General features: G+C 40.1%; 1 protein-coding gene across 2 annotated transcripts; it reads right to left on the minus strand.

Moving 5' to 3' along the window:
• Window positions 1-2,032: 2,032 nt before the first annotated feature.
• glcci1b (glucocorticoid induced 1b) lies at window positions 2,033-27,820 on the minus strand. 2 transcript variants are annotated; one of them, XM_080427373.1, is made up of 9 exons: window positions 27,686-27,820; window positions 27,109-27,542; window positions 20,855-21,003; window positions 14,257-14,346; window positions 11,768-11,881; window positions 9,920-10,057; window positions 8,187-8,361; window positions 6,725-6,845; window positions 2,033-4,941 (listed from the first exon to the last, which is right to left on the minus strand). In XM_080427373.1, exons 2-9 carry the CDS (start codon window positions 27,476-27,478, stop codon window positions 4,575-4,577), a joined length of 1,524 nt encoding a protein of 507 aa, XP_080283499.1. In that variant the 5' UTR covers window positions 27,479-27,542; window positions 27,686-27,820; the 3' UTR covers window positions 2,033-4,574. The 2 variants fall into 2 exon arrangements, with proteins under 2 accessions (XP_080283499.1, XP_080283498.1); XM_080427372.1 differs by having other exon boundaries at window positions 11,768-11,884.
• Between the last annotated feature and the right edge of the window lie 107 nt (window positions 27,821-27,927).

The raw sequence follows: 27,927 nt of genomic DNA on the forward strand, positions 1-27,927 counted from the left end.
CATAGTATTCACTTAGTATACACATAGTATTCACTTAGTATCCACTTAGTATCCACATAGTATCCACATAGTATTCACTTAGTATCCACATAATAGTATTTGTATTCACTATAGTATCCACATAGCATTCACTATAGTATCCACATAGTATTCACTTAGTTGAGTTGTCCAAAATTAAGGATATTTTCAGGAGAAATTACAATTCAGAAGCACAGCAGGAGAAAGGGTAAAAATGCAGGCGTCTCCTGATAAATTCAGGCGTGTTGGCAGGTATGGTATATACTAATCTATAATTTATATAATCTATAATTGAAAGCGTATGCACTACATGAAATTCTGCAATGCTTTAAAATAATGATCTACTGTATGTGCTTTTTGAACCAGTTTTATTTCATACTATCTGAAAGAGTTGGCAGGATAATGTTGCAGCAAATGTTTCAACTTTATATGAAATATTGAAGTGGCCTCGATATTGAGATTTATGCTTTTAAATTAGTCCTACATTACCTTTTCATTGTTAAAATAATTGTGATGATTGCCCTCTAGAATATATTTCAGAGATATGAATGACATCATTAGGTATACATCACCCAATTATTGCATGTTGCATGTCTGTTGTCTCACGTCATGGAGTAAATGTGTGATAGTTGTAACCACTGTCATAATGTGAGGTATTCATCAATATAGTTTATGATTCAAATACTTGTTTGGTATTCAAAGTTATAGGCTCCCTCTATGTCAATGCTTTTGTTAGCAGTTCAGTTTACATATAAGACTCTACAGTAATTTAACAGAAGCGTTACAGCCAATATGGGTAAGAGGAAATCCAAATGTTCATTCCGCATCTTCTCCATGCGGTGTCATATGGAGGGCCAGAGCTGCCATAGATATATATTAAAAAAAGGAATAATGAAATAATGAAATAAAAGTGAAGGTTGATATGAAGATAAGATAAATACATGTATTTATGTGTGACAAATTACTTATATTTGTATTCATTTATTTCCAAATGTATTTATTTCCCAAAGTATTTATTTATTTGTTTATTCATTTAGCTATTAATCAATGTATCTATTTATTTCCTCACCCATTTCTGTATTTCTTCAACCATATAGCAATCAAACCCAGAGTGATCAAACCCACACTGTGATGACATTTCAGGGTCAGGCCGTTTTCACAAAGATCGGAATTGTTCAGTTGAAACTGTAAAATTTTATTAATTGTGGCAACTCTGCTTGTTGTGTTGCATGATATATGATAAAATTATAACTGCACATGCAATATATATTTCTTTATTATTTAATGTATTCCTTTATTTATTTTTAAATATGGCAGCTCTAGCCCTCCATAGGCGTCACAGTCTAAACCCTCCCTTGGTCAATCCACTGTCTGAAAATGTGTCTAGCCCAACATTCAAATTATCCTCTCAGGTTACTTCTCTTCATCCAGGCGAACTACCCTCTATGCTGCTTCAGCAACACATGGTCTTGAAAGCATCTGTCTCGTCTCTGTGTATGCCCGACTCTCTTTCCCAGCCAGTCATGTATTCTCCTGTACTGTTGCTTCTCTGCCTGCATGAATCCCTCTGGCGTCCTACAGCTGACGCCAAATGTCATTAATGGCACCATTCACAAGGCACCACCATAATAGTGATGCTGAATCTGATCGTCACAGTAATCATATTTGATCTACACTCACATCCTCACACTATGATGCTGCACTCAAGCAAGCATTAATGTCTTAATCTAGTGGCCAACACAATATACTTAACCAGAATCATTTTCAGTATATTAGTGATGGGATAAAATAAAAAAAATATTATGAGTTCTATTAATCTACATGTTTTCTTGCAACTTTTTTTTTAATATTTATATTTAAGTTATGAGTTTTGATGTTCAAGCCATGTGACTAGCATTTAATAATAACCAAATGTATTGGTTGCCTTACCTTCTATGTAAATGTTATGCCTATAAATACGGGTTATAACAATCTTTGTGTATGGGTGAGGTCTTTGAAAAAAATGCTTACTGACAGAGATTTTTGTTTACTTTATTGAAAAACACAAGTTCTACATAAAAACAAACATGTAATACACAAGAGAACTGAAATATTAGTGCCAAACATGGCAAACATTGCTTTTCTGCACTGCACAATGAGCATGTGAATAAAAACTGAGTTAGTATGATTCAACCTCTTGGAACTGTGAGCAAAACAAACAGAATATTAAACTTAGGCTTGTGTGGAATGTGTTGCATATAGTCTTATTTATGTTTCTGTGTGCAAGTGGCTTGCCAGACTGCACTTTTGTTATGAGAAATTGCAAACTTCATTTTCCTACCAATAATGTGTGGACAAGGTTCTTCTATTTAATTTCATTCGACAGGTTCTGGTGATTAACTACTAGACAAAGTTTGAGCACAAATGCTTAAATCTTGTGATTCAGTCTGTCTGTTAGTTTAGCTTTATCTAGAAAAATAAAATAAAAAATCAATTGCACACTATGTTTGTATGATTGTTTTAACATGTGAAAAGGAGTGATTATCATTCCACTTAGAAGTGCTTAGCCTTTGCCAATCTATTCATTTTCAGTGTTTCAAAGACAGTGTTTATCTGTTGTTGTATATGCATTTCACAACTAAACACATGTAAACACATGGGTTTCAGGCACATAAATGCTGCCTCTTACATACGCCAAATTAATGGCACATTCATTGTACTTTGGTACATATTTAATATTTGAACCCAGATGGATAATAATGACCAATTCCGTGTTCTGGGAGGGTGGAGCTCATCAAATGAGATGGCTTTGTTTAAATAAGAACTTGTGGGTAACTGATGCGTCAAGAACCTGTGGAATGTGTGTTAGCACACAGAACGTTTTGCAACTGCAGGTGTTTATGCAAAAGTCACTAGTACCTCCTGTCATTATCAAGCAGCCAAGTCCTGTGATAATTATCAGTTTGATTCAGCACTGGTTTGGCCTCTCCAGTAAAAGCACTTGTGTTTCGAGTCAACGGAATGTCTTACTGTAAAAGCAATGTCATGGACACTGAGGAAAGGCAACCAATTCAAGCATGAGAACATTCCATGTAACCTGAGTTTATTCTTCTGGGGGGCGGGTGAAGCAAGGCTGCACAGTAAAATCCTCAGTGTTCATTGATCTTACAGTGTTTAATTAACACAGAGGATTTTGCGGTGTAGGGTAGTTCTGTGCTTTGTAGCTGGCTATTTGGTCATCAGACAGCATATGTTGTCTTCTTTATTATTAAACATAATTAAGATGTGACTAGAAATGCTAATCGGCCTTTCCTTGATTGCCTGTTGTGTGGAACTTTTTGTGACTTCTGGGTTCCATAAGAAGTGCGTCTTTAGCGCTTGAAGAAGAAAAAAAAGGCCAGCCTTTATCATTTTGACCCAGGTTATTACAATTGTAAACATTTTGGGAAGAATTGCATTGTACTTCTAAGTCCTAAGAGATCCCAATATGTTGCCAGTATAAACAGGCATTATTTAATTTTGTTTCCCCATTTCATCAACAATTGTAAACATTTTGGGAAGTACGAAGAATTGCATTGTACTGTTAAGTCCTAAGAGATCCCAATATGTTCACAGGCATAATTATATTTTGTTTCCCCATTTCGTCAAAAAAGCTTATATGCACTGTAGATATTAGCTGGCAACATTGAACAGTTAAATAAGCTGGTTAGATAAAACAATTACAATATTTATTTTTTTAATATTTTTTTTGTTTTTACGCCTCGTCACTTCCTCATGAAAAAAAATCTTCCACTTTTTTTTGACAAAACTCTGGCTACACAACACAATAGGATGAATAGTCATTTCTAGCTTTTACAAACGAAAGCAGAGCTATGTTTGCTATGGATGCTGTCACCATGCAGAGGAAAAGGCTAAGTTAGTTATGGGTGAAGGGAGGGCTCCCTCAAGGTCTGGATTCTCAGGTCTTGTAAATCAGTGGTTCTCAAACTTTTTCATTTCAAGGACCTCCAAATTAAATATATTAGGTCACGGAACCCCATCTGAAAATATTTTGTGCCAGAGGCCCCCATACTGCTAAAATGTTTAAAAATATTCGAAATGTTTCAAATTTTCTCAAGATTTTTTGAAAATGTATATCCAAATAATCGATGTACCTGTATATATATATTTTATGCTATATTAACTAACTTTGCTGGGGACCCCCAGCGAAGTTAGCTGGAACCCCCTCAGCACTGGGACCCACATGGAGGACCAAGCTTACATAATGGTGCCAGTTTAGTTTCACAACGTTTAGACATATTCTTCGGTAATTCATTGACTCCCAGTGGTGTCATGGAGGTTAAAAATGAATGCGCTCATAGCACTAGGTAAATGGCGCTTTGGATAATAGTGACAACCACCACGGCACGTTATGTAATAACTCAACCTTGCGATCAACAGACCTTGGGTACTCCTTGCTGACTAAAAGAAATGTGGTTAATGTGACTAGTGCAAGGTTTCTTTTGTTTCCCAGGCCATAGCACCTGCGCAGGTAAATCACTGCATGTACAGGTGTTTCGGCCATGTGTACCTGAGGACTAGCTGGTGAGGAGGATGCGTGTGGGGTCATCTTTGCTCATGTCTGTGCTTGTATCTACGCGTGTGCCTGTCTCGATGCTCAGGCCGTCTGTGCTGCTGTCAGTGGGCTTGACTGCGTCTGTGCCTGAGGACTGAGATGTGGGTGGCTGCGGTGGTGGGGCGGGCCGAGCCTGGTTCACCTGAGACCTAAAGCTGTCATTTCCATGGAGACCAGGGGCGTTGGTGGCGCAGGACGAGGGGGAGACGGAGGAGAAAAGGGAGGAGCAGAGGAGTTTGACGGGACAGAAGGCGGAGCCTCTGGGGATAAAGTTCACCTTGTTTTTGTCTGGGCATGAGAAGAGGGGGAAGCCTTTCGACTTGAGAGACCTGAGGGCAAAAGAAGACCAGCTGATTTATTACCTGTGATTACAGTGCTTGAATAGCGTCTATGACATTAACATAAGACACCAGCCACATTAACCACTTGAAGCCTAGCATCCCCAGTCTGAGGAATGTCATGATAGGCAAACATTTTGGAGAAAATAGCAGATCTACAAGCTCACAACTTGACACGCTGTGAGCTTACAGATCGGCTATTTTCAGCAGCGGGAAAAAGGAGGGGGTCATGTATAGAGAGCCCTGGGGGACACCGGCCAATATATACTATAGTTTTGTAGGGTTTAAGTGTTAAAGCTTCAGTTCTGACTGGTCAATTAGTCTACAATGAGTCTACTTTAGTAGCCACTTTCAGATGTGTTTGGAAGTTATTTTCCATTCATGTTCTGAATTTCGAAAAAAGGGGCTCTGGGGCATGTCAGGTAATGTCTAAATCTACAAACCAGTGTGGCCAGTATTTAAATAGAAACTTTCCATGTTTCCATGGCCGACTGATAAATCTCTCCCTTTCATACATACACACCATAGACATATACAATGAAAATGTAACCCATTTTGGGCAGGAACCCCTTTTTGTAACTATACCTTTTGGGGTTCCTGTTGCTATGTACAGTACAGTATATAGCATACATTTTTGGGCGGTGAAACCGCCCCTATAAGTGAGGTTTGGATATTTGTACAACAAATCCTGCGCTGTGATTGGCCAAAAATGTACCCCGCCTAACCCTGCACCGTGATTGGCCAATCACAGTCTATTCAGGACTGTGATTGGCCAGTGTCACATGACAAATGTGCATAGCCCTATATAAGAAACCATAACTTAAAAAAAACAATAAATTTGTTTTTTTTAAGTTATGGTTTCTTCCATCATAAAGAGTGTTTCAATAAATGTATTTATTTTTTGTACATGATTGGTTGACTCCATTCAGTATTGTGATTAGCTAGCAAGACACCGCCCACTTCACACAGGGTGTGATTTTTTGATAATTTTTGAATAAATATTTGACGTTTTTCAGAAAACTTAGGTCAGGATTTAGAAGGCTTTTTTAGAATCGGCCTCAGGTCTAAATGGGTTAGTTAGTCAGGCTTAAACGGCCTAATTTTGTAGCCTGTGTGAATCAATTAAATTATAAATAATAATTTCTGCTTTATTCGATAGTGACAGTGATAAACAGTAAGACTTCAAATCCCTTTTATTTTAGCATGCCTTTATTTTATCAGTATGAACATCGATTCCAATACCTATCGATTCCCTTAAAGAAGCCCCGTTGTTGACACCACTTGGCAGTGAGCCAACTACTGCAATGTAAGTTAAATCCACTACACTGCCGACAACCCACAAGTCAACATAGGAAATTGATGCGTCTGACGTCTTGGCATTCGTTGGCTACAACGCTGCTGACTCAGACGTGTGAACATGCCCTTATTGTTGGGGAAGCTATTTTTAACCTAAACTGATGCTTGGAGGCAGCCATCGTGTTACAAAGCTGCATGATTGGTGCCTTATAGATTTGAATTAGGGAAATAAGGATCCTGGTTCATTTAAGAAGTTGGAGGTTCAGCAATCGACAAGTCGCGACTGCTGTCGGATGTTCATTTCAAAACAATGTATTTTTGCAGAACAAAAGGCTCAAGGTTCAAAAGTGTGTTTTGCAGAAATGTTCTAATGTTGATTTAGAATAGGAATGTCAGTGTTATGAATGAAGCTTCCAACTATTCAGCACAGCCCTAGTATCTACTGCAAATAAAAGCCAAGAAGAGAGCAAAGACTTACACCATCTCCTCGAACACTTTGACCCGCTCACAACCCTCAGGAGGCTCCCGTTTGAACATGTAGCTGTTGTTGGGTTTGGGAGAGGTGGCAAACTTTGGGAGTGGAGAGCTGCATCCGCTGTCTGGAAACAGTTTAACATAGAGATGTTTTACTAAAGATCAGATCCAGAAACACAAAGGAACGTTTGATGATAGTCAGCAGAAATGGTTGTTGGTTTAACTTCAACTTGCATACAGAGTCAACAGAGCAAAATAAAAATCCCAGCTATATAAATCAAAATAAATAATTGATATTTTGTTTATAAACATCATGGAAAAAAGACAATGGTTATGCGTTTTCTGCATACACAGTAGCACACCAGATTCAACTTTGCAATCGGCAGTTTCATTGGTACATTCATGATTCATCTTCAAAATGCATTAGACATGGGTTGTTACAGTTCAAGGTTTTACATAGATTGCACCCATCTCCGAGCAAACTAGCCAAATTCTATCCCGACTCAGATCCAGCCTGTATCAGGTGCAATCAAGACCCAGCTACCCTTAGCCACATGTTTTGTTCGTGCCCCAGACTGACTTCATTTAGGACCGAGGTATTCAATACCTTTTCATATGTTTAACAATTATAGACCCAAATCCGTAAACTGAATTGTTTGGAGTACTCCCACAGGGAATACCAATATCAACTCACCAAGCTGAAGCTACAGCATTCTCCTCTTTATTTGCTAGACACCTGATACTTTTCAGTTGGAAAAAAGCAGGAGGTGGTAGGGCATTCACGAATAGTGATTTTTAGCATTCGAATTATTCGACCTATAAGTATTCGAATATTCGATTTGATTATAAAAAATAAAATAATAAAAAATCATTTTTTTTTCTTCAATGGCATTGATGACTCGACTCAAGGAATGCGAGTTGACGTCACACCAGAGCTTTTTTTTATTTTTTTTATAGAATAAGCGAATAGTGGTTTGATAGTCGAATAGTCGGTTTGATATTCGAATATTCGAATATTCGACTATTCGGTGAATGCCCTAGGAGGTGGAGGACGTTATGTCACACCTTAAACTTAAACAGCTTAAATATACAATCAGGAGCTCCACCCAGAAATATGTCAGTCTGGCAATATTTTTTGTCTTATTTTGAGGATGTGTTTTATACAGTAGCAATATAGCCATTATTTTCTGCCCCTCCTTCCCCCTCAATTATAGTTATTTTTATTTGATAGATTTTTCTTTTTTTTTTTACTTTAATTTTGTAATACTGACTCCAATCAATTGCACTAAAATGTATTTTCATTCTTGGAAATGATAACTTGGTGTAGTGGGCTTGTACATCTGCTATTTTTGTTCTTTTTTGAAAATTCAAAACAAGGGCGCCAAGTTGAAAGTGATTAACTGGCCTGTGAGGCGACATGTGCATCATACCATCTAGGCTGCATTTGGCAGGCAGTGAATGAGTACCTTTGTCGATTTCTTCTGCAGAGCATGGGCTTCCATAGGGAGAGTGCAGGAGGTCGGGGCTACAGGGGCAGGAGTCACCACTGGAAGGGGCCTGGGTGTCCGTGTCACGTGTGTCCCCGCCGTTGTAACGATGCGGAGGGAAGGGTGCACGGCGGCCATCTAACACGTCCATAGCCTGGAAGGTCAAGACGTGCGTAGGGGAGTGAGAGGTCATGCATTTACTGCCATATAATATAAATGAAAAGAACTCAGTACCCCGTGGCCAACATCATATGAATGTGTGTTTATAATGCATGCATTGTGTTTACAGCGGCAAATGGAGAAGCTGAGACCACAACAGATGGTAAAGCTGCATACAGTGTGATGGTTTGATGTACAGTGTTCTTCTTGGGCAATGGGGCACAGCTGATTCAGAAACAGCTGAAAAGGGCTTGCTGCACTGCAGGTTGTAAATCTGTCGTGTGTGTGTGTGTGTGTGTGTGTGTGTGTGTGTGTGTGTGTGTGTGTGTGTGTGTGTGTGTGTGTGTGTGTGTGTGTGTGTGTGTGTGTGTGTGTGTGTGTGTGTGTGTGTGTGTGTGTGTGTGTGTGTGTGTGTGTGTGTGTGTGTGTGTGTGTGTGTGTGTGTGTGTGTGTGTGTGTGTGTGTGTGTGTGTGTGTGTGTGTGTGTGTGTGTGTGTGTGTGTGTGTGTGTGTGTGTGTGTGTGTGTGTGTGTGTGTGTGTGTGTGTGTGTGTGTGTGTGTGTGTGTGTGTGTGTGTGTGTGTGTGTGTGTATTTCTGAGAGCAGCTTTGCAGACCTGCCAAGGTTTACTGTCCCACATCAGGCCAAATTTACAGCTCTCCTTGCCTCTCAGCAATTTAATTCAGTACGAGTGAGAATACATGCGTGTCTTACCGTCTGACTGTATCATTGCACATAGCTGAATGCATAGCTGTGTGAGTGTGCGTGTGCCAAACTTGGCAAGAATAATGTTTGCAAATAGTTTCCTGCTTTGGTTGTAACATACTTAGAGCACCAGCCCACAATGTATATTGAATTAACTTTCAATTTATGGTGTAAACTCTGCAAGTCATACTGTAGACCATATTCTCATGGCAGTGGGTGGGGTTTCCCACACGCTGTCATGTGAATATTATAAATAGTTTTGATCTTGGTGGAAACCCCCACTTGTTAAGTAATGTGAGGTTAAAGGCAACCATTTATTGTAAATACTATTACAACACTGGAACCCTAGCATCCCTATCCAAGGGGGAACATTTGCCAAAAAATAGCAGATCTACAAGCTCACAAAGCATCAAGCTTGTAGATTGGCTATTTTTGGCTAAGTGATTTGATGTAGAGGGGAAAAAGAGCCAGAGCCAAGTACAGACCCAACTCAGGGCAAGTGCTTAACCACCCTAGCTTCGTTCCCAGCCTGCGAAGAGAAAAGCCTGGTCACGACCTAAATGCATAGAGTGTTAATAGGGGCGGGTCTTCCTTCGTACGTATTTCCCCCAGAAACAATATTTTTCGACCAATCATAACAATCGTTTCATTCATGGAGAATGTAAACAGATTTATAAAAGATTTATCAACCTCATTTCCTTGGGCGGTACTTCCGCCACATTCCGGTACTTCCGTTTAGACACTAAACCGGCTAGGTCTTGCCCCGCGTGCTTATGGGATCCCGGTCAACAGTGTATATAGGGTTTAAATGGTTAAGCGGTTAATCTAATGTGTATAGTAAATCTTCACCTGCATCCCATGCTCCCAGTCCTCTCTGATGAAGACATTTTCCAGCTCATGGTTGATGCCCTCTACACTGCTAGGCACTCTGGATATGAAGGATTTTGGCACAGGAATAGTTGACAGGGCTGAGGGAATTCCCTTGGACTGGAAAGAAACATACACATCCAAGGCTTAAGAATAACAAACAAAAATGCATGCGTGTACAGTGATCACAAACTGTAAACACCATCAATTTCGGTAAGTGTGTCTTGATTTGTGCAACCCCAAATATAATAGATACACAAAATGAAGGTGTCAAATTGTCACCAGTTTTGAAACCAGGTGTTGCGACAGTGAAACTAAGTTTCAATCTTTTTTGAAGTAGGAAAGGGGGTATTCTTAACTATTGGGAACAGTGGGTGACATTAATACAGCAGTTAGGTGTCTTGCTCAGGGACACATTCTGACCCATAGGCCGTGGGGCGTGGGGCCAAACCGGGGACCTTCGGTTTCCCAGGCGGCCTCTCTTTTCATTCAGCTATGAATCCAATATGACAACAGAAATGTATGTTATCTACATACAGTATACCACTGATGAAGATAATGTACACATCATAGTGTTGTATACATTCACTTTCCCACAGTGCTTGATGTTTGTTTTCGCTGGGTATCTGTTAATGAGTTAACCACAAGTATGAGGTGAGAACAGGGCATGCCCAGACATATTCCCTCCCTTATTCACCCATGTCACCAGTGGTCACAATGGGGACTCATTAACTAGAGCTCCTATCAACAGCAATGCAACAAAACAGATCGAACCACAATCAGATGTGGTCTATCCACTACTAGAAACCATGCAGCAAAAATGTGCAGATCAGTGCCTCTCAAAGCTTTTCATTAAGTACAAATGGAACCAAATGGACCCATAAAAAAGGTCCAATTTGGTTTCATTTAAACTCTGAGTTACAGACCTTCAATATTATTATTTTATATTTCGGTATAGATTATATCACATTATGGAAACCACTGTACCTTAATCTTTAAATGTGAATTGTATCTAGATGTAATGGTTATAGAATAAATAAATGTATAGACAATAACTAAATAATAATAATAATAATAATATTATTTAATAATAAAAAGACCAAACCATAACATTTGATGAGCTATCTTGAAATAGATGTTTACACTTAGAAAATAATTGCATGAAACTAAAATAAAATACACAGTATAGTATGGATACTTAAAGTGACTCATCTTAAGACCTTTGCATTACAAATACTTGTTTTGTAGATAGAATTTATTGTGTTGGCAAGTGTCTTATGCATGCACATTTTTGTAAATGGATAATATTGTAAACATTTTGAAATGAAAAGAGTCCTTATCACTTTGCTCATCATCTAGAGCAGCTGTGATATGGTGTGGTTACCCTCTGCAACCACACATGTATATTATGTGCCATGCATACAGTGTGGCAGTGTGCCATGCATATGGCATTGCATGGCACACTGCATTTCGAGTGGCTCTTAGAGCCCCTGTTGCAATGCTGCCATTGTGTGAAAACAATTGTGCCTTGAAAAAGCCAACTTTTCAGGACTGATCTAAAAAATAAAAAAGGGGTTTGAATGGATGAGGTCATATGAAGTAACATGGTGTGTGTTTATCAACCAGTAAACACGTAAGCCTTATTTATATACTTTGTTGTACCACAAAAAATAAATAAAGCGACACATCTTGTATTTCCTGCAATGTTTGTTTTTTTCATGTATTAGAGTGTTTTTGAAAATGTTTGAAGATTTTAGCATATGATGATGACATGCTGCAAAGAGGGCCGCCAGGGTTAACGTGGTTAATGTGTGCATATAGGTGACTCACCTGAGGGTGGCATGTGTTGCTGTGCTGTGCCTGCAGAAGTGTGCTCTGCTCCCTGTCTTTGCTCTGGCGGCTGACCTGCTTGCTGCGCTGCAACTGCAGTCTCAGCTTTGCAATCTGCTGGAAGAAAGCCGAGCATGGTTTGTAGGAGCTACAATAGGTCTAATTTCCACAGTTCTCTATGGGTTTTTGGGCGGTGAAACCGCCCCTATAAGTGAGATTTGGAAAAATGTACAAATATCTTGCGCTGTGATCTGGGCCCAGGAAATTTGTACAATTATCCTGCGCTGTGATTGGCCAATCACAGTCTATTCAGGACTGATTGGCCAGTGTCACATGACCCATGTGCATAGCCCTATATAAGAAACCATAACTTGAAAAAAACAATAAATTTGTTTTTTTCAAGTTATGGTTCCGTCCATCATAAAGAGTGTTTCAATAAATGTATTTATTTTTTGTACATGATTGGTTGACTCCATTCAGTATTGTGATTAGCTAGCAAGACACCGCCCACTTCACACAGGGTGTGATTTTTTCTTTTCTTTTTCATTTTATCTTTGTTGGACTTCTATGTTTTTTTAAATCATGCTATTGATGACATCCCCATTTACATTATCCATCTACAGTATATATTATAATAGGAGCATCCCATTGAGTACATAGTGACGTCATATTGGTGACATCAGGGATCTCCAAACATGGGCATAAAAAGGGACACACAGACAGATACAGACCTAATACAGTATATGGGCATTTCATGGAAATGTTATGTTACAACATTACATTATGAAAGTTCTTAGCTTAAAAGAAAAGTTCTTATTGCGGTGCACAAAAACATGGCTGATTTTCTCTCCCTGGCGAATGGAGCTTCATACTGACGTAACTATAGATAGCTAATCAGGCAGCCCGTTTGAGTACACATTTTCAGAAATGCCCAGACCACAAATAACGACTGAGTGTACACATTTCATTTTTTTTTATAGAAGGGACATAAGAGAATTCAAAACATTATTAAGAACAAAAGTGACATTTCATCATAATATATGCCCTGCAAAAGGGACAGATGTATGCATAACCGACAGTTGTGCTTGCAGACAAAGGTGTGGTCTTTGATGCTGATCTTGTAATCCTGGCTACACGGTCTACAAAGAAACACTCTTTTTATATAGGGCGTCCTCCCACACATGTAGGCTGCAGAGGTTAGAGAACGGCGGTGAAGTTCGCCTACATTTTGCTGAGCCCTGAGCGAGAGGAGCAGCAGTCGATAATGACAAGTCCAGGCAATCCCAGAGTAATCTCAGAAAATGAGAAAGAGAAGTTATTTCCTGGCTGTACTGTGCTATTGATTGTGCAGACCAGTGCAATGGGATTGCCTATAGGAAACTGAACACTGGGACTCTCCAGAGGACCGATGTACTGTCGGCATGTAAGAGCTACGTGTCACATTGACATGAATCTAGGGGATTGACCGAGTTCATTCAAAGCACCTTAGCTTAAATCACTGTCCACAACCATGAACTTGAAATAATCCAAGCCGCTGATATTTTTTGTAAAATAAATAAGATAATTATTGCGTAATGCATTTCTATGCACTGGTGGCTGTAGTTGGATTTCTGAAAATGTTTATTTTAAGTCATTGCAAGATGCCAAAAGGTTTACAATAGTTTTGCCCTTTGGCATCTGGAAAAATCTCAAAACTGTTCCGAAGACAGATGTAAGTAAGCTTATAATTCAGAGTTCACAATATGCCAAGACATTGTTGACACTGGGGGGGGTTGAACCAGACAAAGTATGCGTGAACCAGACAAAGTTCAGGCATAAAAACCATGGGTATTTATTTTTAATCATTTGCGAGAGCTGCAGTAAGGCATTTGCAGGGCAGATAAGAGCTATCGCGACTCCTCAATGTACTGTAGTGTCAACAGGCCAAGCTGAAGGGGGGCATGATGCTTGCGTTACACCCTGCAGACAAGCTCTTGTCCCCATCTTTAAAAAAACAACAACAGACCACAGTGAGATGTAAGGGTGTAATGGACGGGGAAAGAGCGAGAGGAGACGGGTTAAATTTAGACTGTGCTCGTAAGAGCTGGAGAACTAATAGCTCCATGTGGTCGACTGGTTGGCCACAAGGCCAGGCAGATAGACAGGAGTGAAAACCAACCTTCAGCAGCATAATATTTAGGCTGACCTCAGGTCCCGGCAAATAAAACACATTTCGAGTAAATGGGACAAACCTCAAAATGACAAAAACACACACCCACACACAGAATTGGCTGTGTGTTTGTATTGCCATAATAAATGTCAACAGTGATACTCTAACTGAATGTTTTGCAACAGACCAGCTATTCTGGTCTAACTTAAGGGTTGTCAGGCAACACTAGGGTGTTGACGCCGTTGCATTGTGCCATTTTAGATTCAGATTATACTCATTGTGATGTGTGTCAATGGAGGAGGCTGTAACTTGGGTACAGAGACGATGCGGGTGAACCTACCTCTTTGAGGTGGTCAGCGCTGCCCCAGGAGGCTGACCGCTGGTGGGGACTTCCCTGATCTGTTCCCTCATCTATCCAGAGACCTGGAGTCTGAAACACAAACATTTAGACACATCATAGAGATAATGTTTACATTATGGGCACTGTTTGTGAGAAATACATCACAGCATATCTTAAAAAAGGACAACATCATGGTTTTCACATTTGTTTTCGGGTTTTACTCCAGTGATGTCACTGGTGCAACCGTGCAACATCTGTGAATGTGAAAACTACAACCCTTACTTCCTGTTTTTTTAGCCACTAGCCTTAGTAGTGATGACATTGACTTTATTTGCTGTGTTCACAGCAACATAGCGGGAATTACAGTAACAGAGAATGGTCAAAACAGACCAAAGGGGGAATTCTCTCTGTAAATATTGCGGTTTCTATATACTATGACAATCCTCAACAATTATCTGGAATGTACATCAACAGCATGATAGTGTCTCTTTAACATTAATAAACAGAACACCCTGACCAACCCTTACCCTATAACCTAATAACTCTCCAGGAAGACAGAGACACATATCTTTGGACAGCAGGGAGGTGTAGTGGTGACAATAACCGAAAGGTCACAGGTTTGAGGCCAGCTGATTACTTAGTCACTAAGGATGAGAGCACGAGTTAAACACCTAAAATGTCACATGATCACAAAAACATTCAACAACAATGTAGGAGAAAACAATCTTTATTGCTGCTTGTGTGTTCTAAACCAAAGCTGAAAATCTGGAAACAATGAAAGGAAAACAGTCAACAGGGGATGAAAGCTCAGGGGAAACAAGCTACTGCCTACCTGGAAAAACCTAAGCCTATGTTCATACACTTTAATTAGCAAGTTAAGATATGCTATAAACATCCAAAAACGTTTTGCTCTATGGACCTCCGAGGCTGGCAAATTCCAAAATGCACTAGCCACTACTTTATCAACCAACTAAGATTTTTTTTAGAAATATAATTACCAGGGGGGAGGGAGTGAGAAGAGAGAGAGAGTGAGAGAGAGAATTATGAACACTATAAAATCCCCAGTGAGAATTTTGAGTGTAAAATTGACCGTCCTGATGTGGCTTTATTTCCCACCCTAAAGTTAGTGAAGACTACAAATCTGTAGCATTATTTTGCTCAATAAAAGTCTTATTTATTTTATTTTATCTAGCTTATGTGACATACACAGTAATAGGTTGTTGCAGACAAAAGAGACTATACATAAATAAATGTACGTACTGCAATTTGACATATAAAATGTTCTCTATCAAAGAGTAGAGAGCCTGTGCTGTCTCAGTGAGCACATCTTTTAGGCCTCTATTGCATAAACAAGGAAACGGTTAAGTTATGTAAATGTATGCAAAACCGAAAACAGACTGAGGATGTTTCAGTGACTTGTTTGAGCCCACGTACTTCCTTCTTGATTATGCATATCAACACCGAGGCTGCTCCTCAAACAAATCCTCAAATGTCCAAAAGGTTAGGGTCGACACAAAACATGTTAAATGTCAGTGTCTTATTTTTGACCATAGTCCCTAACAGAACAAGCTCTATTGTGCACCGAATAACGTAACAGCCATGCCTTATGACATGTAATATCACACTGTGAATAATGAGGAACACCAGTGCGGCGGTTTTCTCTGGCTTGTTGGCACTGCTTTCACTCAGAAATGACAGCGGTTTAAAAGGGTGCTTGTGCTCTCATAAAGAGTCTAGTGTGCCCGGCCATGCTGGATGGCAGATGTGTAGCTAGCCTTTAGCATTAACATTTTGTGCATGGCCTATGGAAAGGCTTGTGATGCCTCTGCCAAATGTTGTGGGGCTTAATGCTCGAGCCTAATCCCTTTATGCAGAAGAGAGTTTGCTCTGAAAGGCCAGACAAGTTTTACAGAGTTCTCAGGTTGGCCATTGAAGTGCAAGTTCCATAACAAGGACTGCAGATGTTCCACACACACACACACACACACACACACACACACATACATATAATCCTCCAAATATTTTCTTCAGAAAGTTCACTTTGCAAATTTCCTTACCTACTGTATTGACCAAGATTTTATTTAGCAATTGATCAGTTTTCCATTGACGAAGATATGCATGTACTACAGTAACTATAACTATGTCAGTGTCACCACTTGTCGTAAAACAATTTGACAAGGCGACACCAAGGACAAATAGGCAAATTAAAGCCGATATACATTATGTTGAGTATGAGTAGAGCAAAAGGTGGGCAACCTTTTTGGGCACATGATCTCTTCCTCATCCTGTGCCAGACAGTAAAAACACCATTACTTTTACGTCTTATTATAGGCTGCTAATTAGAATAATACAAGCACAGAATAAGTAAACAACTTAATAAGATTCAAAAGATGACTCAATAATTAAATAATAATCAGTTTTTTTGCACATCAAATAATAATGGTTGTATTTGGTCAACTCAATTGATCACCTGTTAGATCAAAAAGAGGTGGTTGCCCACTAGAGTATGAGTTGGGTATTACGGGCAGTTGTAGATTAGTGGTTAGAGAGGGTGTCCGGTAATGAGAAGGACACTGGTTCCCCTCCTGTGTCCCTGAGGAAGACACTTGACCCCTAAATGTTCCCAGCCCCGCACGCACATCATAACCATCTGAGTAGCCATCAGCTGGGTGAAGCTGAAGCTGAATTTCCCCTGCAGTATTATAAGGTATCCAAAATTAAAATAAAGACATTTGGCTAATAAAGAGTGGTGTTATCAACAGTCACTATAACTAAATATCTGTTACCTTTCAGCAAAAGGTTTGAATTAGATGACCTATTCATCAAGCCATCAGAACACCTTTTGCCTGGCTAACATAGTTCCACAAAAATGCTGTGCATTAGGGCTGGGCGAGATTGACAATAGGGAAATATTTTTATCCTACAATAATGTTATATCAATAATATGACAGTATATTTCGAATGACTATTCGTGCATTCAGAACATATTAAAACACATCATAAGTGAAAATGTAATGTTTTGGTTTTTCATATAACGGCCTAAAAATCGCAGGTCATATCTAGTCTCATACAATGATAGATATCATATTGACACTTGTTCACTTGTTCCCCTGTTTGTTTCTTAGATTTGTTTTTCTCTACCACAAAAGGTTAAGAATGTGATTTAGGTAGCATGATATTTAGACAGATGCTAGGTTCATTGATTACCTGGTATCCTATCCTTTGTGAACAGCATAAAACTTATTACAGGACACTACAGTCATGCAATAAGAAAACCAACAGCCGACATCATTACCCAAAACTAATTCTGTGTCAGTTCATAAGAACTCCTTTAGCTAGCGATTGTACTTCCGGCCTGGGCTGTGCGCTTTGTAGAGTTGGGTGCCAGGTGTGATGCCTGATAATGTGCAGCTGAAATAAAGCCTAATGTCCCATAGCCTGCAGCTCTCATCCACGTTATGATTCCCACTCACAAAGGTTACATGCAGGCAACATTCTTAAGAATCCAACTCTGCTCCGATGCAGGAAATAATGACTGGGCTTCAGCACAATTGCAGCGGTATTTGTATTGGTTTGTTTAGATTACATGCTGAGACAAGTGAAAAGAATACCACCGTTATCATCAGGCGTGTTTACGAGATGATGAGAACATAGGTTCTGGTTCACAGAGTTGACTTTGCCTATCTGTCATCTCGTACTCATCTCAAATGTGCTCAACGTACAGTAACAAAGAATGGATAAATATCTCTGAGATTGTTTGGGTCATATGTCACTGCCTGAGGCTGCTTAGACATAAAGCTATAAATCAACTATATGTAGTATGTACAGATAAAAAATTACTGTGGAATGCAGTTATGTGATCGTCCATGATAGCAGATACTGTTTACAGCAGTACTATAGTGGGATTAAACGAGTCAATACTAAGAAAGCGTTTGTGCGCGTGCGTGCTTGCGTGTGTGTGTGTGTGTATGTATAAATGTGTGTGTGTGTGTCTGTCTAATCTTCATACAGACATTCTCTGTGTTCTCTAACCACAGGGCCTAGGGCAGACAGACCTATCCCGGAACAGTGATTAGCATATGTATGGGCCCTCTGCTCCTCAACTCCCACACAAAAGGCAGGCCGGCCGGGCTACCACGAGGGCCAGGTGGTAAGCAGTGGGATTCCTCCTCGCCTCAGCCATAGCCTGGGGGACAGGTGCAAACATCTTTACCTCCATGCAGAGCTACATTACAGCTCAGAGGGAGAGGCCGTCTTGAACTTGCGCACTAGCACCACAAAGGGGGCTGAGGACCCTTTTGTCTACTTGGTTGAGCTGTTCTTGAGTTATAAAGACAGCCAGGGTCTAGGATGGCTCGTTAACAGGAAGTGGTCCGACTGTCCCCGGGGGATTTTGTGCATTGGACAAGCGAAACTTGGACAATCGTGTTACACTGCACCGCATCACGAGTTCCAATGTGTTTTACATTACAAATATCCATTTTACTTTAATCCTGTGTATTATTAATCTGCTGTAAAGTATTGTTAAGTAGACAATCATGTCTAAGCACTTGACAATCTAATAATGTACTTACAAGTGCAACATAACAATGTAAGAGCAAACAATGATATTTGTATACTTTATACTATACTTTATACACTTGGTTGTGTTGTGTTGACTCATTTACCCTTGTGGATTAATAAAGGCCATCTTATCGTATCTAACCTTTACCCTGTTATTTATGCCAACTACAGCAAACAATTTCATTACCTTTAAGAAATTGCAATACTATTAACATCTCCACATAATAGCATAACGCCCTGGCAGTGACACCGTAGTCTTACACAGCAGTATATATTTTTTGATGTTTTTTTCCTGGTTTTAAAGGCTCCATCACAATATAGTGAATTTCTGAGACATTACTGATGAGTATTTATTAAAGATTTTGTTGTGTAAATATCTTTTGAAAGCATCAATCTAGAAAGAGAATGTGACGTCAGTCACACTGTGTTGTTTTAATAGCACAAACCTCACAAGATGGCGCTACTTGTCCATTGAACTCAATAGACAGGTGTGAGGTTGCTCCTTCTGGATAGTCATCCACCAAATATCATCACAATATCAATATCGTACAGATCATCCAGCCCTACATGCAAATTGTATTTTAATTTGCAACTTAGTCAAATAGTATATGCAAATATTTGCATAATGTTTGCTACTTTAACAGCACCTGGAATGACAATCCATTCCATTCCATTAAAATGTATAGTGTATTCAAAATAATTACAAATACGTAAATACATCTGTCACAATACTTAGGTAATGTGCCGACAGTAACATAATGACAATATGGCTGTCATCTAGGTCACATCATTCTGTAGCTAAGGTATCAGAACATATCAAGTAACTGGGTCTACAACTTAAAAAAAAAAAAAAAAAGTTATCTCATCTGTATTGGGGCTGAACAAGTTTTTGTTTGTAAGCGTTTTTGTGCAATCCCAAAATCTTTCGAGGAATGGAAATATATATACAATCAAATTAAATAATAATAATCTAATTCATTCTCAGACATCTCCAGGCTTTCCAGACTGCTATAAGAACCTAGTTATTAGAGGCAAACTGTTTTTTTTTTTTTTTTCCCCCTGCAAGCTGCTTGTTCAAGAGATCTCTCACGGCCCACTCACCACTTCCTTGGCCTAGGCACAAAAAAGCGAGGTGAATGAAGGGTTAAAGGGATGAAGCCCATATAAATGAGGCTCTGCGGTCTTCATTCAGACACATGAAAGGCTTCTGTAAGGAAGGAGGGAGCAGCCCTGGTCAATGGCCCTGCCATGATCATACATATTCAATATTCTTTCATAACCCAAATCAGACCATTTGAGAAAAACTGCATTCAGCGGTCAGTCACATGACAAGATTAGTTGGTGCCGATGTGTGGGCAGCTACCCAGGAAAACTATGGTAAGGTTCAACATAGAGCCATTGGTATTGGTATTATGGGGTGTTATGACTTCAAATATAGCGCTGTTGAGGAAATGTGTGCCCACTTAACAGTGATGTTACATTTAATATCCTGCATGTTCCCAATGTAGATGACATAAACTAGATATTAACGCAATCTGTCAGACAAATGTTGATAAAACTATGGCTATGGCTGGTTAACCCATTAAGTGTCATTTTTAGATTTCTTTGGCTATTCAAAAATAGCAGATCTACAAGCTCATAGTGCGGCACCGAGTGCCACGCTACGAGCTTGTAGATCTGCTATTTTTGAAAAAAATCGGGAAAATGTGCGCAAATGTGTGCTTCTGAATTTTTGTTTTACTTATGTTGCTATAATATCGGTGGTTCTCAAACTTTTCTCATGTCAAGGACCCCCAAAATATTTGTCCGCAGACCCCCCCCCCCCCCCATCTCAAAATATGTCAGGGACCCCCAGAAGCAAATATTTGAGTTCAAAGTGTGTGTGTGTGTGTGTGTGTGTGTGTGTGTGTGTGTGTGTGTGTGTGTGTGTGCGGTCATAATGGGCTAACTTGTCTAAACCACCATCCACTTGCCAGGTAAGCAACCATCACTCACTCGTAAGCAAGATGACTTCCTCCCCAGATGAATAAGTTACCTGTGTGGCTTTGTCTTTCATGCTGGAGGGGTAGGGTCCATGAGAGTCCCGAGGCCATTGACCAGTAAGGTAAGGCCCTGTGATGGCATCCAGGGAAGATGTCCGCCGGATGGCACTGGAACTCCGCACTTGTAGCTTCACCCTCTCTGCTGCAAATTGAGAGCAGAGACGTAATCATTCACCAGTGGTGCACCACCAAAGCAATAAAGTCACTGCCGTTGCTGGAGAATATGTCAAATAAAAAAAAATGTATATAAAGGTCACAAAAACATCCACCCATATAAATGTAGTAGTACGATACTGCCTGTTATTGTCATAAGGTTTTCAAGGAAAATGTGGCACTTCAAGTGCACAATATCGAACTTCACCCTTTACATTGGCACCAAAACAGACATGGTATGAGGAAGGAACCAAAATGAGTCCAAAGCACCACAACTGTGATGAAACATACACCAGGGGGTGTCAGGCATCTTTTAAGCTCAATGTCACATCTTTCATAAGGAGGACAGACAAAATGATATTCAACAAGCGATGAGGCGGATATAGAGTCCAGAGTTTGTGATTTAACAGTTTTAGCGAGCTGCACTGTTGTTGCACGGTTGTTATTTTTGATTTTTGATTTGCAATTGTCGTTACTGCTGCTGCAATGCTGAGGAAACAAAGTGTGTGCTCATATATAAGATGCAACAATAAAAATCTAGAATCTTTAAAAAAAAAGTTTAGAACAAATGTTATCTACCAAAAAATAGGCTTAATTGTTAAAATACTTTGAAATCTTGGGAGTCTGTGTTCTTAAACTATGAGCCATGACCAAACCTAGCTTATGGCTCTGGTGTATTGTCACATGACACGAGTGCTTTAATGATCAGTGTCCCTATTTAAAAGACTGAATTTGGGTAACCGTTAAGCCCCAGTTATATATATACACTTGGTTGCACATTGTGTCTCTCGCACCAAAAATAGCAGATCTATAAGCTCACAAAGTGAGCTTGTAGATCTGCCATTTTCGGTGGGAGACACGGTACACAACTAAGGCGTAAGAATAACTCGCTGGAAGTTTGGATAATTCCCTTAACCCATTAAGACCTGAGGTTCCGATTCTACAAAATGTCTTCTAAATCCTAAAATGTTTTATTTATTTTTAAACGTATGTTGCTATGTCAGTGGTTTTCAAACTTTTTCATGTCAAGGACCCCCAAAATGATATGCGTTTGGTCGCGGACCCCCATCTTGTTCCAGGGACCCCCCAGAAGCAAAGATTAAAAATGTTCGCTTTAAAACGATTATATATATATATATATATATATATATATATATATATATATATTCTCAAAGATTTGCACACATTTTCAGGATTTTTCAAAAATAGCAGATCTACAAGCTCATAGCGCGGCACTCGGTACCACGCTATGAGCTTGTAGATCCGCTATTTTTGAATAGCCCAAAGTGTCAAATAATACTTTTTAGCTCAAGGCTAAAAGTGACACAGATGCGTCCCAAGTCTTAATGGGTTAAATATTAATAAATAATATAATCTATTACAGTGAACCTTAATAGAAATGCAGCAAACAAACAGTATTGTAATGAACCATGTTTTCCTGATATAAGAGTTGCTCCTCCAATCTCTTCTTGTTTTCGAAGTACAGTCAGTTTTAATCTCTTAAGTATTAGTGCTGGTCTGGGTAACAGCTCTGACTGTCCAAGCAAGCAAGCAAGCAAAATGTAAATGACAGAGCTGGAGTATCTGAATCTAATGTTATGGGAGCAGTCTGCTGTGAGCCAGAGGAGTTAAGCACACACCACCCACATAAGAACTCATAAACAACCACACCACAATGCACATCAATACGGCCTGCATCCACTCAACATTCCTGCAGCAACTCACACAGTAAAAACACCCAAACAAGAGTTTTTGAGAGCAGGGTGTAGACTGCAGTAAGGAATGGGTGAAACGCATTAGGCAGGATTACACTCTGTATGATTGTTGAAAGCCAACGGAAGCTTCTTGCTTTCCATATCAAAGAGAGCCTAAACTTTTAAGGGTTAGGCAGGTGAAGAGAGAGCATGCTCATTCACTTGGTTCCTTGTCTGAGCAGGCCACTGCAGAGGCCCATCCAATACTAATACACAGACTAACACACAATGTCGAAGCTATCTACATGGGGCATCTCTCCTAGCACAATTACACTGTGGTTCATTGTTGTTCTTTGTACAGAGAATACATAGACATATCCACCAGAAGGTATTGCCTAAGTAAACTTGCTGGGCTACAGTAAAATTCCCTAAAGTACTGTAGACAAAGGAAGCAGGCTAAATTTCCATCAATATTGATACAGGCCAAGCCAGTGTTCTCAGAACCGAGCTTGTGGTTATTTTCCATCATGTCCCCAGTGGCTGAAATGGAAGTATCTGATGAAAAAAAAAAAAGATGCGATAGTAACAAACAAGGTTCGATTTGCTGGGGGGGGGGAATGGGGTGAAAATCCATACCTTTGCTTTTGATATACCCAACTGGTCATTCATTTTTTATCGCCGGTGGGTACACTTTTTATCCCTGCTTCTAGTCAGACTAAGATTAAATACATGAATTTCCTTTTGGGAAATGCAGACTGATATGTTTGATAATATCACAATTTAACTATTTTAAATGTATGTTAACCGCATCAACCCTGGTGTTCCCATTTTGGGCAAATGTTTAAAAGGAAAGTTTAACTCCCCCCCCGTTCAGAAATAGCGTATCTCGCTTGTAGATCAGCTAGTTTAGCCATTTGTCATAATCGAGAAGTATATAAGTGGATAAGAAAATGACCCCACCCCACCCCACTCCACCCAGGGTGTTAACAAAACACATTAAAGCAGCATATTTCTGCTGATTTCTTGGACAAATTAGCAGGTTATTTGATCATACATGGACAGTTGGACAGTCATTTTGCCATGTTTCTTTTTTCACATTTTGTCCTTAGGCTACGCGAAAAAACAGCTTGTTAGCATTATTAGCTTTTCACTAATGGCTTTCACTATCCACAAGCTAGCTTGAAGTTAGTCTGAGCAAATGTGCAGTATGCGAACATGTTTGTAAATTGTTCAAAATGTGATAGCCTACTTTAGTTTATCAAACGTGCTGAAAATGACAGGAAAGCTTCTGCCAAAATGGACTTATTTGGACAACATACTTGTTTTCACATTTGCTCCTACTCTGCAGTTTGAATGGGTGACAATGAGGCAGGCCCATTTCAGCACAGCTGGCACTTTGACAGGGAGAGGGACTTTCATTGTTGGTATGGTGTGGCGAGAGGATGAGGTCATGGTGGTTAACCTAAAGGTCATGTAATGGTATTTCACCCTCTTGTCCAAGGTCTTCACGCTGTCCTCATATTCTGGTGACCCTTTAACTCACAGGCCAAAACAAGACGAGGGGACACAACAAATATTGCCAATTCAACATAATGTGCGTGGTCCTGTTGGGCATTCTGGCATTAAGATAGCCAACACTTGTGTTATTGTGAGGTTTTTCAAAAAACAAAAAAAAAAGTTTAATCAAACTGTCAGTGTGAGCTGAAGATGATGAAATGAATGACAAATCACCACCAACTAGCCCACAGCTTCAGTTATCAATTTGAGAATCTGCTGTTGGGATGGTCAGACACACACAATGGATTACATAACCCATGAAGTGCATCCATTATTAAAGCTGGGTGATAAGTCATATTCTCATGCCGCTGTTTCTTTGAGTGAAACAGTACAATTTGAATTCTAATCTCCAAAGCCCTCATAGATAAACACCATGTGAGGCTCCCTCTGGCTTGTGTGGACTGGCAGGTCACAGCCAATCGAGGAAAGGTCAAGTCTCTATCATCATCAATAGCATGGAACACTGGTTGGGGTTAGAGGTCATCTCTTTTGGAGGACTGAGGAATGTATGGCATGTTATTACGGTGGGAAATTACCACCAGCCACATGCTGGTAAATGAGCTGTAGCTGGTAAGTTGGTGGACTTTCACAGGTTAACTATCCATCATTTGGAGGTCCAATTGTGATAGTAAAATGGTGAAAGAGTCTGGTGAGTTTTGGGATGTATCCGCTAAGAAACAAAGAACTTCTGCCCACTGTCTTCACTTGCAATTAAAAACACTTTTTTTTTGTTTTGTTAATGGTTTGGTGCAAAACATAACCTCCATATAACCTGATGAAGGTCCACTCCTTGCACCAAAACATTGATAAAAAGGTGTTTTAGTCACAAAAGGAAGAAGACAGTGCAAAGAGTGCATGGTAGTTCTTTGTGGTTTCATCAGGGTTTTCTCCTACGCACCTGCCATGCACAGTGAAGAGCTTTACTGTGGGATGTATCCCAGCCACTGTGAGCAGTGGACAGAAAGGCTTTGTGCCCTGTACTGGACACTGATCAGGGTTAAAGGTCATCACATTTGAGGTATGTGAAGCATGCTCTCAAAGAAAGATGGTTACCAACTCTACAGTAAAAGCAATGCATCTCTCTGACAAGTGGGCTGCCATTTTGGTGAAAGGTAAGTGCAGGAAGCTATTACATTTGGCTAAAGGAGGCCGTGGTGATGCATTTGGTGGACTGTGGAACACTTGTCCAGCAAGTGGTGATTCACAACCTGATCTTGGTGTGCTGAAGGTCATTGTAGTAAAAAATACCTGGTTGCATTCATAGACACGGTTGCAAATTTAGAAACACTAGCCATTGTTAACCTAACCAATGTCAGACTTGGCGAGTCTCCTACCAGTTACTGAAAAAGCAAACTGTATTCAGATATTTCTGTATCACACAGTGTTTCAGACAGTCGATAGATGGTGCGTGGTTATTTGTGTGTGTGTGTGTGTACCCTGTTCAATGCAAAATGCAGGGTTTACAGAAAATAGCCATGATTGTTCCAGAAAAAATGGTGCTGGCAAGGGACAGGAAAATACAACCAGTCTAAAAACCAGCTGCAGCGTCGATATTTGGCAGGAGAGACTGTCACATAAACAAGATTTAAGGAGGCAGTGAAAACTGATTTAGAGCAGCATGGTCTCTCATATCCTCTTCAGCCTGTCTCCTTATCACCTGAAAGGAACGACAGCTCAGCATGCCCACACAAAATGTCACACCACTCACCTCGAGGGCAGGAAACTAGCTTTTCTACCAAATGGTTAAAGTGACTGATATATACAAATGTTATTAAATTTAAAAAAATCACAAGCCACTTAAAAGGATTTTCAGAAAAACGTCGTTTTTCAAATATATTATAGGGCCACCATCAAATGCTGACAAACATACCATGCATATCACAGGTCATCTCCACTGTCCACCAGACTTACTATAGTATGTTGTGTACAGTGGCTACATACTACCAAATGTGTGGCATGGAGAGAGGACAAGTAACACCAGACACAGGACCGTTGAGAATAGAGCTATTAGCTAATACTATCCTCTGACAAAAAGAAAGAAAAGTAGATCAGATATAAGGGAGTGAATAATAGAGCACTTCACTATTTTTATGTGTCCAATTCTGGCTGGCTGAGCAGGGCAGGCTGAATAGTTAGTCTGCACAGACACAGACTTGCCTTTAAAGCTGTATAGCCTGAAACTAAAGATGTGATATTATGATAACTGACTGTCACAATAGTATAATAATTTCTTTCTTCTTCTTCTTTTTTTACATTATCAGTTGAGATATTTGACACCATGGCAGCAAGGCCTGCATGATACAAAGAGGTTGCATGGCATGAACAGGCTGTCAAGAAGAGCTGATGTGTGCTCTACAACAGTGGTTCTCAACCAGTGGTCCGGGGACCACCAGTGGTCCTTGAGGGGGTTCCAGGTGGTCCCCAGCTAAATGATGGAGAGTTGGTAACCAAATGGACCCCTATTAAATCTTTAACTCTTGAGAGCGTAAAATAAAACAAAATATTTGGTTTCATTTTATGCTCTCAAGAGTTAAAGTATTGTTAAACATCTGCATCACTTCATTTACAAGAAGTCTACACAATTAGAATGTAGAAGAATTGTCATTTTGATCAACATTTGCCTGTCATCTCTCCTATGGCACCACAACACAGCATGGAATTGTGGACAAAATCTCATCCAACAACAACAAAATATTCTAAGTTTTGGGTCTGAGAGGCTAAATCTCATCAAACGGCGAATCCGTGGCTCAAATGCGGAATAAATAACGGCCCTTTGATATGAAAAGGGGTTGAAACCACTGCTCTACACTACAACACAGGAACAAAACTCATAAAACGTTTACCTCTGCAGATCGGCGAGTTTGGACCTCGGTCTGGTGAACACGAGTCAGACTTATTATTTTCAGGGGACAGTCTCTGCCTGGCGTTTGCACCAGCAGCACCGTTTAAAACGGGGCTCGAGCCGGGACTCGAGCCGCTGCTGCTGTTCGTGTTCGAGGCTCCATTGTTGCTTCCAGTCCCAACGCCGAGAGACGACGTGGTGGTGCGTGTCGGGCTGCTCTGACCCCCGGCCAGGAGCTGGTAGGGCACGGTAGCACGGAGAGGGTGCAGGCGGCAGCTGGTGGATGATGTGGCTGAACTGGGGGACTGGGAGCCCGCATTGCTACGTCTCACTCTCGGCTGCTGCTGGAGAGAATTGCCGGGGGCTGACATTCTCCTAGAATGCCTCGAAAGTCGCAAAAGCTCTCGGAAAAACGTATCTCCGAACTTTCTAGTTCTGTGGAGGAGGGAATGGAAGAGTCGGCCGTTAGCAAAATAATGTTAACAGTTAGCTTCCTGTAAAATTTTCACCTCATGCGTGGAGCTGACTTTACAGCTGCCCTGGACACAAAAGCACGCATTCTTTGCTTATAAACGTACCTGGATTGTTAAAACATGTCGCCGTGTTCAATAATGTTGACTTACAAAACATTAAACTTAATTTCAAAGCACTTTTTTAGTCTATATTTTCAAACGTTCTGCTCTCCTCCTCCTACCTTCCACATATCCACTAACTTAAATGACAGTTGTATCGGCGAGACTACTGGCTGATACACGTGGGCGGGTTACGCTCTTTAATACTGAACATGTGGTTGGACAGCAGGGTGTTACAGTAACATCAC

Source organism: Gymnoscopelus braueri (genome assembly GCF_963280865.1).
Source record: "Gymnoscopelus braueri genome assembly, chromosome: 4".
Lineage (NCBI taxonomy): Eukaryota > Metazoa > Chordata > Actinopteri > Myctophiformes > Myctophidae > Gymnoscopelus > Gymnoscopelus braueri.